The sequence below is a fragment of the Podarcis gaigeae genome (genome assembly GCF_964106915.1).
Source record: "Podarcis gaigeae genome assembly, chromosome: 11".
NCBI classification, from domain to species: Eukaryota; Metazoa; Chordata; class Lepidosauria; order Squamata; family Lacertidae; genus Podarcis; species Podarcis gaigeae.
In genome coordinates this window covers 56,668,741-56,687,682 of record NC_139687.1, presented here as the reverse complement: position 1 = coordinate 56,687,682, position 18,942 = coordinate 56,668,741, and the positions used below count along the sequence as shown (strand labels likewise).

General features: G+C 46.6%; 1 protein-coding gene across 1 annotated transcript; it reads left to right on the top strand.

The window, feature by feature from the left end:
- The first annotated feature begins 566 nt into the window (after positions 1 to 566).
- Positions 567 to 18,291, top strand: SIGLEC15 (sialic acid binding Ig like lectin 15). The gene is made up of 6 exons (XM_083702932.1): positions 567 to 888; positions 4,127 to 4,240; positions 6,020 to 6,403; positions 7,336 to 7,695; positions 10,176 to 10,206; positions 17,705 to 18,291. The coding sequence occupies exons 2-6, from the start codon at positions 4,189 to 4,191 to the stop codon at positions 17,778 to 17,780; spliced, it is 903 nt and encodes a 300-aa protein (XP_083559058.1). The 5' UTR covers positions 567 to 888; positions 4,127 to 4,188; the 3' UTR covers positions 17,781 to 18,291.
- Positions 18,292 to 18,942: the final 651 nt, after the last annotated feature.

Genomic DNA, 18,942 nt, shown 5'->3' with positions numbered 1-18,942 from the left:
CCATTTGAAGCTCAAATGAATGCAAATCGGTATTTAAAGCCTGGAACTAGCAACTGCTGCCACAATGTGAAATTCGTAACCCCCCTCCAGAAGTTCCACTGCGAGGAAAAAAGATGGCGGCAAGTCTGTCGCCATGGAAACCAAGCGCCACTGCCGCACTATGGAGGGTGGAAGGCTGCCAGGCCCGGTAATCCTTCCCTAACACACACACACACCAAGAAAAATTCAACATTCAACATTTTCTTGGCTGCGTGGGGGGTCAAATGCACACAAAGGAAAGGTTAGCATAGCTCCACCTCAGAGCCCCACTTTCTGAAGCGCCATGACACAGCTTTGGTCCTGGGCGCCCTGCAGCTCAGCTGACTGGAATTTTCCCCTCTGGCAAAAAAGGGAAAAATTCCACTGCCCTTTCTGATTCACCCCCTCTCTGCGGCGAAGGGCTGGGCAATATATTTTTTTTATTGAGCACAAAAGTATTTGAGCCTGCAATTTACAGCTTGGAGATTTGCAAAGTTGGGCAGGGCAGGCTTTATCAACAGTCTCTTCAGCCATTAAAATATTATTATGAGTTTGCGGGGGGGGGGCAGTCAGCTGAAGACGAGATCCTGCTAACTCCTGGATTCGGCAAGTGTTAAAATATAAGCCAGGATTGCTCCCTGTGTCGCGGTGATAGTCTGGGTGATGGGCCATTAGGGAGAACAAGCAATAGGGCAAAAGCTGGGTTTAGAGTTGGATTGCCGTGATGTGAGCTAGAAGCCAAGCAGCGTGCTGGGGAGAGAAAGAGAAGCACTTGGAATTAATGTTTGGTTTCTGCTTGAATCCAAGGCTGTGGCGATGTCAGGAAGGCTGTGAAACCCTCCATGGCAGGCTCAGACCGTATACAAAAAGGTAAAGGGACCCTTGACCATTAGGTCCAGTCATGACCGACTCTGGGGTTGCGGCGCTCATCTCGCTTTATTGGCCAAGGGAGCCGGTGTACAGCTTCCAGGTCATGTGGCCAGCATGACTAAGCCGCTTCTGGTGAACCAGAGCAGCGCACGGAAACACCGTTTACCTTCCCACTGGAGCGGTACCTATTTATCTACTTGCACTTTGACGTGCTTTCGAACTGTTAGGTTGGCAGGAGCTGGGACCGAGCAACGGGAGCTCACCCCGTCGTGGGGATTCGAACCACCGACGTTCTGATCAGCAAACCCTAGGTTCTTGCAAATAAATCCTATTCACTGTGCCTCATTTCCAAAAGGAAATGTGAACACTTGCCTGGAACCCCTGGAATCTCGCGCCACTCGGAGATTAGGGTGGCGGCAGGCAAAATTACAGCATACATGTAAAGATTGAGAAAGAGAACTAGGTGAATGACTTGTAGCATCGTAGAATTGTAGAGTTGGAAAGCAGTGAAAAATTAGACCCTGTGGAGGCACCTAGACAGGCGAAATCTCAGGGGGGGTGGCTTGCAAATTATCTCCTAATACTTGATTGTAATTTTATTTCAAGATCAAATCAATATTGTTTTGATCTGTTGCCCCTAAAAGGCATGGGGCCCACAGGCCAGTGCCTATTCTGCCCATCTGGTAATCTCAGGGAGGGGGGAGGGAAAATTGTGGGGAGGGAGAGAAGATGATATGTTTTTGATAAATTGTGATGTTGAAATTCTTAATAAAAATTATTCCAAAAAAAAAAAGAGGATTAGAGAAATTCATTGTGGATTCGGCTATCAGCCACTATTTGCCATTGTGGCTACATTCTCCAGCCACTGTCAGCCTGCCCCCTGAATGCCAGCTGCTTGCCATAACTATCTGGCTGACCACTGTGAGAACAGACTGCTGGACCTGATGGGCCATTGGCCTGATCCTGTAGGGTTCCACTTCCTTTTTGCTCCAGAAGTCACTCTACTTAGAGCCAGATAAGCTTCTTCGATTTCACATAAAACCTGGCATAATGAGCTGCGCAATGCCTCGGGCTCCCTATTCTGCCTACTGTTTCCCCTCCCCGCCACCCGGCAAGGCCGTTTTCTTGGGGGTAAGTCCTACTCAAGTTCACGGCATCTCCTTCAAGCCCCACTGCCCCCTTGTGGCAAAAAGCTCACTTCTTAGCACCACAATTGTGTCTCACTGCCTTCGTGGAGTAAAACACAGGAGGACCAGAAAACCACATGCCCATTAAGAGGGCTGGTGCATCAAGATAACCATGCTCACTCCTTTCAAGGGGCCAAAGGACTGTATCAGAAAAGGAACAGATAAGAGATTGCAAGAAGACTGCAATGCCACGACCAAAGCATTCCAAAGCACATTAGAACACTTACTGTGGCGCTTTAAAGGTAAAGATAAAGGGACCCCTGACCATTAGGTCCAGTCGTAGCCGACTCTGGGGTTGTGGAGCTCATCTCGCTTTATTGTCTGAGGGAGCAGGCATACATGTGGCCAGCATGACTAAGCTGCTTCTGGCGAACCAGAGCAGCTCACGGAAACACCGTATACCTTCCCGCCAGAGTGGTACCTATTTATCTACTTGCACTTTGATGTGCTTTTGAACTGCTAGGTTGGCAGGAGCAGGGACCAAGCAACGGGAGCTCACCCCACTGCGGGGATTTGAACCACCGATCTTCTGATCGGCACGTCCTAGGCTCTGTTGTTTAACCCACAGCACCAACCGCATCCCTCTGTGGCGCTTTAGGATAATTTAATTGTTGCTGCCTGTTCCTCACCTTTGACACTTTCTTTGAAGCATCTGATATGTAGAAACCCAATCAGTCTAATGTGTGGATTAAATGTGCTCTTGCTGCTTTTATTATGCATTTATTCTCCTTTCCATCTCACCCTTACTCCAAGGAGATCAGGGCAGTCTATATGCTTCTCCACCACCAACATTGCATAGATACGATAGAAGTGCACAAAATTATGCAAAGTGGCCAAGAATGATGCATGTGTTTTCTTTTCCTGTAAAGCACGTCAAAGTGCAAGTAGATAAATACCGTAGGTACCACTCTGGCGGGAATGTAAACAGCGTTTCCGTGCGCTGCTCTGGTTCGCCAGAAGCGGCTTAGTCATGCTGGCCACATGACCCGAAAGCTGTACGCCGGCTCCCTCGGTCAATAAAGTGAGATGAACGCCACAACCGCAGAGTCGGCCACGACTGGACCTAATGGTTAGGGGTCCTTTACCTTTACCTAAACATTTCTCTAGCACTTTGCAGCCTCCTTGTCTGCCCGTGTTTCCTGATCTGAAAGAGTCTGATGGGGAAAATCCTCATGATGTCTTCCCATGGACTTTACTCTGGAGTGTAGGCACCCAGGAAGGCTGCAGAGTGCAGATGATTTGTAGGATGGAAGAAAGGGCACCCACAAACACCCCTCAGCCACAGCAATAAGGCATGCATGATCAAAAGAATAACCTCTGCACCCAAGGATCATGAGAATTTAACCTAAATTTTCTCTCCCTGTGTATGCAATGTAAAAAGGTAAAGGGACCCCTGACCATTAGGTTCCGTTGTGGCCAAATCTGGGGGTGCGGCGCTCATCTCGCTTTATTGGCCGAGGGAGCTGGTGTACAGCTTCCGGGTCATGTGGCCAGTATGGCAAACCAGAGCAGCACACGGAAACGCCGTTTACCTTCCCGCCGGAGCGGTACCTATTTATCTACTTGCACTTTGACATGCTTTCAAACTGCTAGGTTGGCAGGAGCAGGGACCGAGCAATGGGAGCTCACCCCGTCGTGGGGATTCGATCCGCCAACCTTCTGATTGGCAAGTCCTAGGCTCTGTGGTTTAACCCACAGCGCCACCCACATCCCTTTCATGTATGCAATGTAGTTTCTCATTAATTTTCTCATTAATTGATGAAGAGTTGGGTTTTTTTTAAGGGAGACATTTTCAGCACAGCACTAGTTTACCCAAGTCATTTCATCACTTGCGTTCACTCTGGTTAAATAGAAAGGGGGAGGAAGGGTTGGGAGAGGAAGAACCCAATGGCTTTTCTCTGCGATGGCTTTTACACTCATCCCAGCATGGCTAGCAAAAAGACTCATCAGCTGGCCAGCCATGTGAACAACGCATATTTTCCAGGATAAGGGAAGTCCAGTCACATTCATTCTGCAGAGTGGAATCACTGCTTCAGCATTTTACCCAACAGCAAACAAAGAGTGGATCTGATCAGATCAGCAAACAAGCTTCACCGTGGAGCAAGCCCAGAAGATGGAAGGCACTAGCTTCTTGCTCGCATGTCTGCTTTGCTTTCTTAAGAAAGGTGAGTTTTGCTTTGGGAAAACTTTTCCCCTCTCACCCTTACGTTGTTCTTGGAATTGCCCAATTCCCTGTGGGACAGAACGGAGGGCAAAACCCAAGACGTTGCAGGTCTTGATCAAAAACTTATTGGTGGCCAATGGAGCTCTATCAATGGCCGCTGGTCCTATTGACTATGTTTTTCCTGTTGAAGCAGTGTTTCCTCTGAATAGCAGCTGCTGGGAATCACAGATGGGGCGTTGTTGGGATCAGGTCCTCCTTTCAGACTTCCTGCAGACATCTGGCTAGTCACTATGGCAACAGGATGATGGACTATGATGGGTTTTTGGCCTGCTCCAACAGCAATCTTCGTCTGCTGTTACTCTGCCTTAGACAGAACACAGCAGCATCCACACAATCCATTGTGTACCGTGGCTTCATAGCCTCACTTGTTTGGAAACACTTAACCATGGTTTCTTGGTTTCTACGTAATGGGAAGCCATAGCTGACTGCAGCTTCCGGGTTTGATTCCTTGCGCACTCAATGGGAGCTGAGAAGTGAAAACAAAGGGGATCTGTGCAACTGCACACAGCTTGTGAATATCCTAGCTTCTTCTTCTTCTTTAATCCACAAGTCCTAACCCCACACTTTCCTCCCCCAGTTTCTGACAAACCATGTTTATTTTAACCATCCTAAAAAATACCAGCTAAAAGAGCCAGCCATTCTTGCAAGGGGTTGAACTAGACAAGCATCAGGGTCCCTTCCAACTCTACAATTCTATGGTTCTATTATGCTCTGCCTTGACCCCTCTGTAATTTGAGCCTTGCCCTGAACTCTGCCTGCCATGTCGACGGGAACTGTTGTCATTCCTGGCTCCCTTACAACCATCCCTGTAGGATATAATCCCTTTGCAAACACTTATTTTGTCACATTCTCACATTCCAGTTTCAGTTGTGCACTCAAAATAATAATAATAATAATAATAATAATAATAATAATAATAATAAATTTATTTATACCCTGGCCAGAGCCGGGCTCAGGGCAGCTAACAACAGTAAAAACATAATATGGGGGGGGGGGGGGACCAATTTAAAATACAGGTATACAGGTTAAAAATGCAATTTAAAATGCAGCCTCATTTTAAAAGTAGCCCATAGATCAAAACCATAAGGGGAGGGAAACATAAGGGCCAGACTGAGTCCAAACCAAAGGCCAGGCGGAACGGCTCTGTCTTGCAGGCCCTACAAAAAGATGTCAAGTCCCGCAGGGCCCTAGTCTCTTGTGACAGATCGTTCCACCAAGTCGGGGCCAGTACTGAAAAGGCCCTAGCCCTAGTTGAGACCAATCTAACCACCTTGTGACTTGGGACCTCCAAAATGTTGTCATTTGTGGACCTTAAGGTCCTCTGCAGGGCATACCAGGAGAGGCGGTCCCGTAGGTACGAGGGTCCTAGGCCGTGAAGGGCTTTAAAGGTCAAAACCAGCACCTTAAACCTGACCCTGTACTCCACCTTGAGCCAGTGCAGTTGGTAAAGCACTGGATGAATGTGATCCTGCAGCAAGGACCCCGTAAGGAGCCTTGCCACAACATTCTGCACCCGCTGGAGTTTCTGGGTCAGCTTCAAGGACAGCCCCGCATAGAGTGAGTTACAATAATCAAGCCTGGAGGCGACTGTCGCATGGATCACTGCGGCCAGATCAGGGCGAGAAAGGTAAGGGACCAACTGCTTGATACGGCGGAGTTTGCGTCAGACAGGGTAGGGTTTTCTTGGTTAACTAAAGATCATTGATGCTTTCCCTTCCAGGTGTTTCTTCCAAAGGCTGGTCCATGCAGATCCCATCAGAGGTAACTGGTGAAATTGGCAAGGCAGTTGCCTTGCCCTGCACATTCACACACCCACAGAACACCAACGACCAGACCCTGACAGCCATTTGGCGGGTCAAGGAGCCTTTCAACGGAGCCGTTGTTTTCAAGTGCATTTCCCATAGCTCAAGCGACCCCTGCAAAACCACCGTCGGCTCGGAGGGCAGATACAAGCTCTTGGGGAACCCGAGGCAGAACAACCTCTCGCTCCAGATCAACAGCCTGACGTGGAACGACAAGAACAGATACTTCTGCCGGGTCGAGTTCTCCGGGGATTTCCACGACAAGTATGAGAGCAGAATGGGACTCAGGCTCCATCTCATAGGTGAGAGGAACTTCAGATCCGATAGAGAGGGAAGGGGGCAGAGCTGGAAATGGATGACCAGTGTGAAAGGTTGGCATAGAGATTGGCGCTGAGTGAGGTCCAAACCCAGCAGGGGCGTCCACAGTCTATTGCCTCTGTTCCTGTTCAACGTCCTGCCCATTTACCTGCCCATTTTGGGGCATGGGAGGAGGGCAATATGAAAGAAGCAGCCTTGGCAGCGACTGTCCTGCTTTGTGGTAAGCAGGGCAGGTCCCAAACTGAGTGAAAGGCAGGGTAGTAGTAGTAGTAGTAGTAGTAGTAGTAGTAGTAGTAGTAATAATAATAATAATAATAATAATAATAATAATAATTTGTTTATTTATACCCCGCCCATCTGGCTGAGTCTCTCCAGCCACTCTGGGCGGCTCCTAATCAAGTGTTAAAAACAATACAGCATTAAATATTAAAAACTTCCCTAATCAGGGCTGCCTTCAGATGTCTTTTAAAGATAAGATAGCTGCTTATTTCCTTCACATCTGAAGGGAGGGCGTTCCACAGGGCGGGCGCCACCACAGAGAAGGTCCTCTGTCTGGTTCCCTGTAACCTCACTTCTCGCAATGAGGGAACCACCAGAAGGCCCTTGGTGCTGGATCTCAGCGTCCGGCAGAACGATGGGGGTGGAGACGCTCCTTCAGGTATACAGGACCGAGGCCGTTTAGTGCTTCAAAGGTCAGCACCAACACTTTGAATGCTGCAAACCCAAAAGTAGAGGTTTGCCTTGGAAGCAGAACATGTCCCAGTATTTTAATATTTTGTTGGAAGCTACCCAGGGTATAAATAATAAATTATAGTAGTAGTAGTAGTAGTAGTAGTAGCAGTTCATAAATTAAGCTGTTCTTAAACCGAGGTACCACTGTATTTGCATTGTGTTCATATTTCGGGACTTTCTGCAGCTCCCCCCAGGATCATTAACATCTCTGTCCAGACCAGCCAGGACCACGCTTTCCACGCAAAGTGCACAGCCGAAGGGGAGCCTCTGCCCACCCTGACGTGGACCGGTCCTCCCTCCGACAACATCACCTCGGCTTCAACTGCAGCCCACCAGATAACCAAGGAACTTCAGCGCCTGACACACGATGGGAAATACACCTGCACAGCTGTTAACAGCTTGGGAAGAGCAGAGGGGGCCGTATACTTCTACAAATTCAGAGCTGGGGGCAGCTCCTGGGTCCTGGTCCTCTTGTTTGCCGCCTTGGGGATTAAGATGTTGGCGCTGGTGGCGATACTGGGGTTTGGTGCTTTCTGGAAGAGAGGTAGGTGCATGTTTCTGTTGCGTTCTCAATCACTCAGAGATGCTTCCTAATTAAACAAAGCATAGCTGTCAACTTACAGATTTGAAAATAAGGGACCAGCAGCCTTGAAAATAAGGGACCAGCACCCTTGAAAATAAGGGACCTGCAGCCTCACCTGTTCCAGGCACTCCAGTCTTCCTGTCCTCCTGCAGTCTGGTCAAACTCTTGCTGGTAGCTTCGAGAACACTGTCCAACCAACTTTGTAACCAGAGGTTCAACTGAATAGAATCTGAATCACATGGACCACAAGGCCTATGCAGCCTCAACTTAAGATGGCTCCCCGGCCTGGCTTTGCACTGCAAAGTTTGCAGCAGCACGTGCAACAAAATGGCGTCCAGCATTCAAAAAACCCCTCAGCCTGCATTAACTAGCCACACACAAGGCATGCAAGCTCCACACACACACACCCAGTCGTTCTTATTGGGTGAGCAACACAGCCAAGCAACACAGTTGGAGCCTCCCTCCTCCCTGGCCAGCAGGGAGGGAGGGAGAGGAGCTGCTTCCTTTGAAATTTAAGGGACATCATTTAAGGGATATTTAAGGGACATCCATCAATAAGGGACAGCAGCAGGACATGGCGCTGGAATAAGGGACTGTCCCTTCAAATAAGGGACACTTGACAGCTATGAAACAAAGCAATACCGTCTCTCCTGGTATGCCCTGTGGAGGACCTTAAGGTCCACAAATGACAGCATTTTGGAGGTCCCAAGTCGCAAGATGGTTAGATTGGTCTCAACTAGGGCCAGGGGCTTTTCAGCACTGGCCCCGACTTGGTGGAACGCTCTGTCACAAGAGACTAGGGCCCTGCGGGACTTGACATCTTTCCACAGGGCCTGCAAGACAGAGCTGTCTTGGCCTTTGGTTTGGACTCAGTCTGACTATTAGGTTTGAACCTGGCCTTTGCTTTGGACTCAGTCTGACCCTTAGGTTTCCCTCCCCTTATGGTCTTGATCTATCGGCTACCTTTAAAATGAGGCTGAATTTTAAATTGTATTTTTAACCTGTATGTTTAATTGTCCCCCCCCCCCCATTATGTTTTTATTGTAATTTTACTGGTGTTAGCCACCCTGAGCCCGGCTCTGGCCAGGGAGGGCGGGGTATAAATAAAATTTTATTATTAATAATAATAGTAGTAGTGGTGGTGGTAGTAGCAGGAACAGCAGCGATATTCATTGAGAAACCAAAGGGGATGAAAATAGAGATCCGGTTTCACATTCCAGTTTTGCAGCCTGGATTTGCAGAGGGAGCACTGGTTTTTATATATTTGCACCATCAGCATGCATGGTGTTTTATGTCGTCAACTTGATCATTTTGATCACTTTTAACCCATACATGCATTTAGGCCCCATTTCTTTTTTAAAAAATTGCACTATATTCAAAAGATGTGTGCTGCTGCTGTTAGGACCCATTTTAGATCTGGCCAGCTGAAGACCAATGCTTTAGAACAGAGTTTCACAAACTTGGATCTCCAGCTGTTGTTGGACTACAGCTCCCATCATCCCTAGCTAGTAGGATCAGAGGGATGGTGGGAATTGTAGTCCCAAAACTGCTGGAGGCTCAAGTTTGGGAAAACCGTGATTTAGTGTGCAGAAAGTCAAGCCCTTGTCCTGGGGAGCTTATGATCTAAAATTCAACATGCAGAAAATCTTTGTTGCAAGCGGAGTTGCAGAAGCAGCCTGCAGGGTGTGAATTCCAGACCTTGTGGGGCTCAATTTCCCATCAGCCCCAACCAGCATGGCTAATGGTCAGAGACAATGGATGCTGGAGAATCCAACACCAGGTAGAGTAAATCATGTTGGGGGAAGGTTGCGCTGTACAAAGGAACACTGAGGTCCTCAATAAGGAAACTATCCCTGTGCATGGACAACTGGCGTGTTAAGGAGAAGACTAGGCTACAAAGAGGGGGGGAACCCTCGTCCTGACATCTAGTTTTCTCCATGCAGGGAACCTTTGTGCAGAGGAGCATTCAATCTGCCGACCCCCACAAGCAGCTTGAAATACTATGGCCCAGACACAGGTCTATTGTTTCAGTAAGAACCAGGTCTTGGTCTATCAAGGACCTGGGCTTTTGCTGGCTCTCCAGTGTTTGTTCATTTGAACATTACACAACAGAGCCAGTGTGGAGTAGTGGTTAAGAGCAGTGGACTCGTAATCTGGTGAACCGGGTTCGATTCCCCACTCCTCCACATGCAGCTGCTGGGTGACCTTGGGCTAGTCACACTTCTCTGAAGTCTCTCAGCCTCACTCACCTCACAGAGTGTTTGTTGTGGGGGAGGAAGGGAAAGGAGAATGTTGGCTGCTTTGAGACTCCTTTGGGTAGTGATAAAGCGGGATATCAAATCCAAACTCCTCCTCCTACTACTACTCTTCTTCTTCTTCAATGCAGTAAGAAAACTGATACACCTTTCTCTTTATTTTTTGTCTCTTGCATCAAATCACAGACAACTTGATGGCTCCAACCGGCCTATCACGGTAAGAAATTATTACATCTCAGCTTCAAATTGGGTCAGCAGGTCTGGGTGGGTGCCAGAAGCTAGAGCAGGCTTGCTCAAACTTGGCCCTCCAGATGCATTGCAACTACAATTCCCATCATCCCGGACTACTGGTCCTGCTAGCTAGGGATCATGGGAGTTGTAGGCCAAAAACATCTGGAGGGCTGAGTTTGAAGAAGCCTGAACTATAGGAAGGGTTTCATGGGCTTGCTTGGGCCATCGTGCCAATTCCCAATATGCTGACCTTCCAGATTACACTGAATTTCCACATGCAGGCTTGTTCTTAGTTGACAGAGCGCTGCGACATACCCTCTGCTCCCTCTGCCTCCCACCAGCTGGCATACAAAACTATACGGTGCTCTGGTAGGTCTTTCACATTTTTTTATCTGGCAAAACCTACAGTAGAAGTAGAATCTCTTTTTTTTTTATAATAATTTTTATTGTTATACATTTTATAAAATTCCATCCAATTTTTCGTTTAAACCCGCCTACAACAAATCTTAGTTATTTTTTTACTTCCTTCAGCGTCTCTGACAATCATCCATGGTTATACCTTTAATACACATTCCCTTTTCTCGTATTGCCATTTTTCCTCCTTACTCCCATTATTTCTAATAAACAATACTTGTTTTCTTTTTTTTTTTACAGTGCCTCTTTAAAACCCACTAGCGTTGTATTCACGCCACATGTATTTTTCAGATAATCCACAAATTCCCCCCAGTCTTCGATGAACTTTTGATCTTTAGTATATCTGATTTTCCCAGTTAATTTATCCAGTTCTGCATAGTCTGTCATTTTTAGTCTCCATTCTTCTATCGTCGGTATTTCCTCTTGTTTCCACCTCTGGGCTAACAGGATTCTGGCTGCCGTTACCGCGTACTGGAAAAGCTTGCAGTCCTTTCTTCTAATGTCCTTTCCTACCATACCTAAGAGAAAAGCTTCGGGTTTTTTCACAAAAGTATATCTTAACATTTTTTTCAACTCGTTGTATATCATTTCCCCAAAACTTTTCACTTTCTTACATTCCCACCACTGATGAAAGAATGTCCCTTCCTTATCTTTACACTTCCAACATTTGTTATCAACCTTATACATCTTTGCTAATTTTACAGGTGTCATATACCATCTATAAAACATTTTCATCACATTCTCCTTCAGTGTAATACAAGCCGTAAATTTTAAATGCTCTTTCCACAGTTTTTCCCAATCTTCAAATTGAATATTATACCCAAAATCCTTTGCCCACTGTATCATTACCGATTTAACCTCTTCATCTTTCGTATTCCATTCCAGCAATATCTTATACATTTTTGACAAAGTTTTATACTCATTATTTATAATGTCCTTTTGGAAACTTGATTCTTTTTCTACATAACCTTTTTCCTTCAAATCCTTTTTGAATATTTCGTTTACCTGATAATGATGTAGCCAATCATAAACTAAATCTTTGACTTGTTCATATGGCTTCACTTTCCATTTTCCTCCTTCGTTAATTATCAGTTCCCCATAGGTGGCCCATTTATTTCTCATATTAATCTTCTTCCCACTTATTACCTCTAACGGGGACAGCCAATGTGGAACTTTTGGTTCCAATATGTTTTTGTATCTCTCCCAAACCTCTATTAAAGAACCTCTGAAGATGTGGTTCCCAAATCCTTTATGAACCCTCTTTTTGTCACACCAGAGGTACGCATGCCACCCAAATCTGTTATCAAATCCTTCAAGATCTAACAATTCATTATTTTCTAACTTTATCCATTATTTTAACCAACAAAGGCAGGCTGCTTCATAATACAGTCTCATATCTGGCAGGGCGAAGCCTCCTCTTTCTTTTACATCTGTCAATAATTTAAATTTTATTCTAGGCTTCTTCCCCTGCCAGATATACCTTGAGATCACTTTTTGCCATTCTTTAAAAATTCCTATACCCTTTAGTATGGGTATAGTCTGAAATAGAAATAACATCTTTGGGAGCACCGTCATTTTTATCGTGGAAATTCTTCCCCAGAATGATAATTTCATTCCAGCCCACACCTCCAGATCCTTCTTTATTCCCTTCCAAACCGGGATATAATTATTTTGATATAAATCGATATTCTTGGCTGTTACCCAAATTCCCAGATATTTAACTTTTTTCGCCACCTCTATCTCTGTTCGATGTTGCATTAATTCAATCATGTTTGAGTCCATATTTTTTACAATCATTTTTGTCTTCCTTTTATTCAATCTGAATCCTGCCACCGTGCCAAATTTGTCCATCTCATCCAATACCTCCTCAATGCTTTCTATTGGTTCTTCCATAGAAGTAGAATCTCAGCCCAACTGTCAGAAGTGCATGAATAGCCACTAAGGCAGAAACTTAACAGCCTACTTCCACCATCCTCTACACTAAAAGTAAAGGGACCCCTGACCATTAGGTCCAATTGTGGCCGACTCTGGGCTTGCGGCGCTCATCTCGCTTTATTGGCCGAGGGAGCCAGCATACAGCTTCCGGGTCATGTGGCCAGCATGACTAAGCCGATTCTGGCAAACCAGAGCAGCGCACGGAAACGCTGTTTACCTTCCCGCCAGAGTGGTACCTATTTATCTGCTTGCACTTTGATGCGCTTTCAAACTGCTAGGTTGGCAGGAGCAGGGACCGAGCAACGGGAGCTCACCCCGTCGCGGGGATTTGATCCACCGACCTTCTGATTGGCAAGTCCTAGGCTCTGTGGTTTAACCCACAGCGCCACCCACATCCCTTTCATGTATGCAATGTAGTTTCTCATTAATTTTCTCATTAATTGATGAAGAGTTGGGGTTTTTTTAAGGGAGACGGAGTACAGCTTCTGGGTCATGTGCCCAGCATGACTAAGCCGCTTCTTGTGAACCAGAGCAGCGCACAAAAATGCCATTTACCTTCATGCCAGAGTGGTACCTATTTATCTACTTGCACTTTGATGCGCTTTCAAACTGCTAGGTTGGCAGGAGCAGGGACCGAACAATGGGCTCTCACCCCGTCGCAGGGATTCGAACCGCCGACATTCTGATCGGCAAGTCCTAGGCTCTGTGGTTTAACCCACAGCTCCACCCCACGGGACAGTAAAGAGAAAGGCAAAGTGGGATTAAACAATGAAAAACCCCAGATAACACCTGAGGAGGAAACCCCAAAGCAGAGCCCTGAAACAAACGTAATAATGGAAGTAACATCTCAGAGCCCTGGAAGGAAATCAGTTAGAAATACGGGTATTAAAGAGAGCGTGGCCCACAATATTGATGGTGACAGGGCTGGCAAGTTCCAATCCAGAAAAAAGACTGGAACTTGATACTAATCCCTCAAAAACTTGTGTTTGTTAACTACCCAAAACCGAAGGGTTTCCTCTCACAGATGGATCGTATAATGCATTTCCTCAACATCCTGAATGATATGTTGCCAGGAGTGGTAAAGCCAAACAATATTGCTTCTATAGAGTACGGTACTTAAATTATGATGGTTAGTCAGTATGAGCAATGATCACCTTTCAAGATCAAAATTTGGCCAAATCTATCCACAACTCAAGACATCTATTCTTAAAGGAAAGGATAACAATACTAAGATTCTTTGAAAATAGGGTACCATTGATCCCCCTTTTGGATGCCAAGTGTGATAAGCCAGAGGACCAGGAATAGCCACTAAACAGCACAAGCTGTTTTTTAAAGAGTTTTTGTCATAAGGAACTACTGCAGGACGTGGACACAGAGTGGGAGAGTGGGGCAAAGATCCGTGGAATAGAAGACGCTGCCTTATAAACAGGTCAGACAGACCATTTGAGCATCTAGCCCAGTACAGTGGTACCTCGGGTTAAGTACTTAATTCGTTCTGGAGGTCCGTTCTTAACCTGAATCACCACTTTAGCTAATGGGGCCTCCTGCTGCTGCCGCACCGCTGTTCTCATCCTGAAGCAAAATTCTTAACCTGAAGCACTATTTCTGGGTTAGCGGAATCTGTAACCTGAAGCGTATGTAACCTGAAGCGTATGTAACCCGAGGTACCACTGTACTGCCCACTGTGACTGGCAAGAGTCTCTGGCAAAGAAGGACTTTCCCATCACCTGCTTCCTGGTCATTATTTTTCCTGGCAAGGAAGGAATTATGCCAAATTAGGGCATTCCACTCTCATTCATTCCACCCATCAACAAATGCGCACGCATACAGAGAGAGAGAGAGAGAGAGAGAGAGAGAGAGAGAGAGAGAGAGAGAATCATTTCTGAACCATTAGCAGACACATCACCTTTCAACTTTGTTTCTGCCCAACTTCAAAGTGCAGAATATTTGAGAATTTGGGCAGAGAAGAGTCAGTGGTTTTCAGCATGACTTAGCAGTTTCCCTCCGGCCCGCTTACCGTATTTTTCGCTCTATAACACGCACCTGACCATAACACGCACATTGTTTTTAGAGGAGGAAAACAAGGGAAAAAACATTCTGAATGAAACAGTGGATGTATCATTTTTGGGCTTCATGCTGTGGCCACAGACATGTGATCTGATGGTGAATTTGGGGTGACCCAATGCCAAAATCCTGAGAATTCCTGTGGATCCATGCTTTGTAACCACGTTTTTGCACCATTGCAGCCCCAGGCAACAGTGGGTGCGTTATTTTTTTGGTGCAGGCTGTAGCCATGGACATGCTATGTGATCTGATGGTGAATTTGGGGTGACCCAATGCAAGGATCCTGAGAATCCCTGTGGATCCATGCTTTTTAACCACATTTTTGCACCATTGCAGCCCCAGGCAACAGTGGGTGCGTGATTTTTTTGGTGCAGGCTGTAGCCATGGACATGCTATGTGATCTGATGGTGAATTTGGGGTGACCCAATGCAAGGATCCTGAGAATCCCTGTGGATCCATGCTTTTTAACCACATTTTTGCACCATTGCAGCCCCAGGCAACAGTGGGTGCATGATTTTGGGGGGGCAGGCTGTAGCCATGGACATGCTATGTGATCTGATGGTGAATTTGGGGTGACCCAATGCAAAGATCCTGAGGATCCATGTGGATCCATGCTTTTTAACCACGTTTTTGCACCATTGCAGCCCCAGGCAACAGTGGGTGCGTGATTTTGGGGGGGCAGGCTGTAGCCATGGACATGCTATGTGATCTGATGGTGAATTTGGGGTGACCCAATGCAAAGATCCTGAGGATCTATGTGGATCTATGCTTTGTAACCACATTTTAAGTGGGGAACGAAGGAAAAACAAAGAAGGGATATTAGAGGGGTGTGCAGAGAAGCAGCTGGCTAAGAATGCAGGAGAGGGATTTAACGGGTTGGAGAAAAGAAAGGCAAAAGTTTTCCCCCACCCAAGCCAGCCAGCCAGCCATCTCTCTCTCTCTCTCTCTCTCTCTCTCTCTCTCTCTCTCTCTCTCTCTCCCTCCCTCCCTCCCTCCCTCCCTCCTCCTCTCTCTCTCTCTCCCTCCCCCCCTCTCTCTCCCTTCCCCCCTCTCTCTCCCTCTCCCCCAGCAGCAACGGAGCTTGCCTGGAGGGGAGGGGCTTTCCCTGCTCTTTGTTCCGTTTCAGCAAACACAGCAACGAAACAGAGGAGGGTGGGCAGTAAGACCCTGAGGCAGAATGCAGGAAAGCAGCCGCTTCCTCTTTTCAGTTTTCCCTTCTCAGTGAAGCACCGCAATTTGATTTTTGCCTGGCGATTTGATATTTGCCTGGTTTTTCGGCTCCAGGGACCACACATTCGCTCTATAACACGCACAGACATTTCCCCTTCCTTTTTAGGAGAAAAAATCTGCGTGTTATAGAGGGAAAAATACGGTAATTTAGATTGCAATTATAAGAACATAAGAACAGCCCTGTTCCAGGAGCTGAGTAGCCCATCAAGGTCAGTTCTCACAGTAAACCAACGAAGACCACAAACAGGACCTGAGAGCAGAGACGCTTTCCCCTATCTCTGCCTTTGGGCAACTGATAGCCTATATTTCGAGGTGCCCACTTTCAAACACTGTTTTTTGTTTTTTCCTTCATTGTCTGGCATGAGCACACAAACGCACCCATTTATTTTTTAAAAAATAGAGGGTAGCAGTTGCCGCTACACAAAATGGCAGAGACAGAGGGCCTTTGAGAGAGCTGAAAGCAGTGAGAGACGTATCACTTTGTTCCCCGTAATGCTTCTTCGTTTCTGCTGCGGAAACCTAGGTTTGGCGGAATTTAGAAACAGAGCTTTGCCAAACCTGTTTGCGGGAGATGAAATTGAGAAGAGCGTTCTTCCCAACTACTCTCAGCTCTAAGGGCATAATTGACGTAGGAAGCTGCCTTATGAGGTCCAGCTCAGAGGGCCTTCTGGCGGTTCCCTCACTGCGAGAGGCCAAGTTACAGGGAACCAGACAGAGGGCCTTCTCTGTAGTGGCGCCCGCCCTGTGGAACGCCCTCCCATCAGATGTCAAAGTGATAAACAACTACCTGACATTCAGAAGACATCTGAAGGCAGCCCTGTTGAGGGAACTTTTTAATATGTGACATTTTAGTGTATTTTTCATCTTTGTTGGAAGCCGCCCAGAGTGGCTGGGGAAACCCAGCCAGATGGGCGGGGTACAGATAATAAATTATGATGATGATGATGATGATGATGATGATGATGATGATGATGATGAATCAGATCCACCACTCCATCTGGCAGCAGCTATCTGGGGTCTGAGACCCAGTCTCTCTCCTAGCCTTACTTGGGGACTGATCCTGAGACCTTCTTGCATGCAAGGCAGATGTGCTCCTTCTGAGCTACAGCCCTGCCCCAGTTCCCTGTCTCTTGCCGCAGGTGGTTTGAAAACAGGAGTGAGGAACCTATGGCCTTCCTGAAGTTGCAGCTCCCGCCATTCGTGACCACTGGCCACAGTAAATTGGACTGGGGGAGTCCAGGAACATCTAGAGTGCCACAGGTTCCCTCACCCAGCAGTTTCCCAAACTTTGGTCTTCAGCTACAACTCCCACCATCCCTAGCTAGAAGGACCAGTGGTGAGGGATTATGAGATTTGTGGTCCAAAAACAGCTGGAGACCCAAGTTTGGGAAACATGGAATTAGACAAAACCTTGGCACCATAGCAAGCAAGCTTCACCAATTCACTGATCTGGATGAATCAAAGTGGTTGTTTTCATGGCAACACCTTTCACCGATTAAAACCTTTCAGGCATGATCCAGCCAAAGCTCACTGCCTTTTTCCATTGGGGAATTAACTTACAACCTAGAAGTCCATTAAATTCAGTGGAGTTTATTTTGGAGTAGAATCCACAGGGTTGCTCAACAGGACATAAAAATAGGGGGGAATCAAATGGATTTAGAGTTGATGTTCTTCAATTTTAAGCAGTTGGGCTTTCTTTGTTGTAAACGACCTAAAAGTGTTTGGGTTTTAAAAAAAGATTGTTATATAAATTTTGTTAAAATAAATAAAAATAAATGCTTTCCGCCATGGCCTGCTTCCTGCTTCTTGGAACTTATGTTGTTGACACTTTTTACCGGCAGGCAAGCCATGCAAGATTCTCCATACGAAAACCTCAACCGCAGGATCAACTCCATAAGTCAAAGCCTGCCCGAGTGAGAGAGATAGAAGAAAGCCATTTGTGCATTAAGCAGTACATGCACGAAGAACTAAAACAATGTTGTGCACATGTGTCAAAAGATCCTCAGCTATGTGGCACTCAGGCCGTTTCATGTAGCAAAGCAGAGATCCCACGCAGAGCGTTATCACTCACAGATGTTGTGATGCAAAATGACAGGCGTGGATAAAAACTAACAACTCCCTTGCGATGGAACATCTTGATGGGCCGGGACGTTGTTTGTTGCTGTTAAAATTGTGCTGCTGAATCTTTCTGCTAGCATTGTTGAGGCTTGCTTTGCTTTGTATGTTGTTTTTTTATGAATTGAAAGTGGTTTTGTGTTAATGTGTTTACACCATAATGCCTCTCTGCTTGTGCTTTCAGTAAAAGGCGAATGGTTTGTATACGATCTGAAGAGAAACCAGAGTATGTGTTTTCAAACATGTTGTAAGTCGCTTTTTGGGCCGTGGCCGCCTAATGAATTAAATAAACATCAACAGCAGCAAGCTTGCACTGGCATGGCCACATAGCTGTCCATCAACCATCAGCCGAAGTGTTTTCCTTTGCAAACCGCCCTGAATTGTGAGGTGAGGGGTTCCATCAGTCAATCTCAGGAGGTCTGGTCTGAAGGCAAACGAAATCCCTATCTTGATGAACCTAAGCCAGGCTGGAGCTGGTCAATGCCTGGATGGGCACCAGTAAGGGGATCACATGATTTCTCTGCCTTGGCTTTCTTCCTGGATGGAAGGTGAACTATAAGCGTAATAAAATATTTTGCCAAGTGTAATGGTTGTGAGGGGGTTACTTGTGCGTAAATTGCCTTCAGTTTAGTTAGATTGCTTGCCCAACCATGCTTAGGCTCACAGCTCGCCCTCCGTGACCTGTTAGTCACTTGCAGAATCCGTCAGTGGGCGTTTCTTGAACCTCTTCCAGCATAAAAGCTGTTTGACGCCTAGTCTCCTCCTATGTTCCCTGCGTGGAATGCGTCTGCGCAAGTAAGGGGAAGGCAGGGGCGTGTCAGCGCTCTCTCCACTAGTTTCGGGTGAAGGGTCTTGGAGCCCTGTCTCCAATTCCTCCATCGCCCTCTCTACTCTATTGGTGTTACGCTGCATTCCTTCCCCCCTGCTGGTCCCCTCTCCGGCATCGCTCTGGAACCCTGCCTCC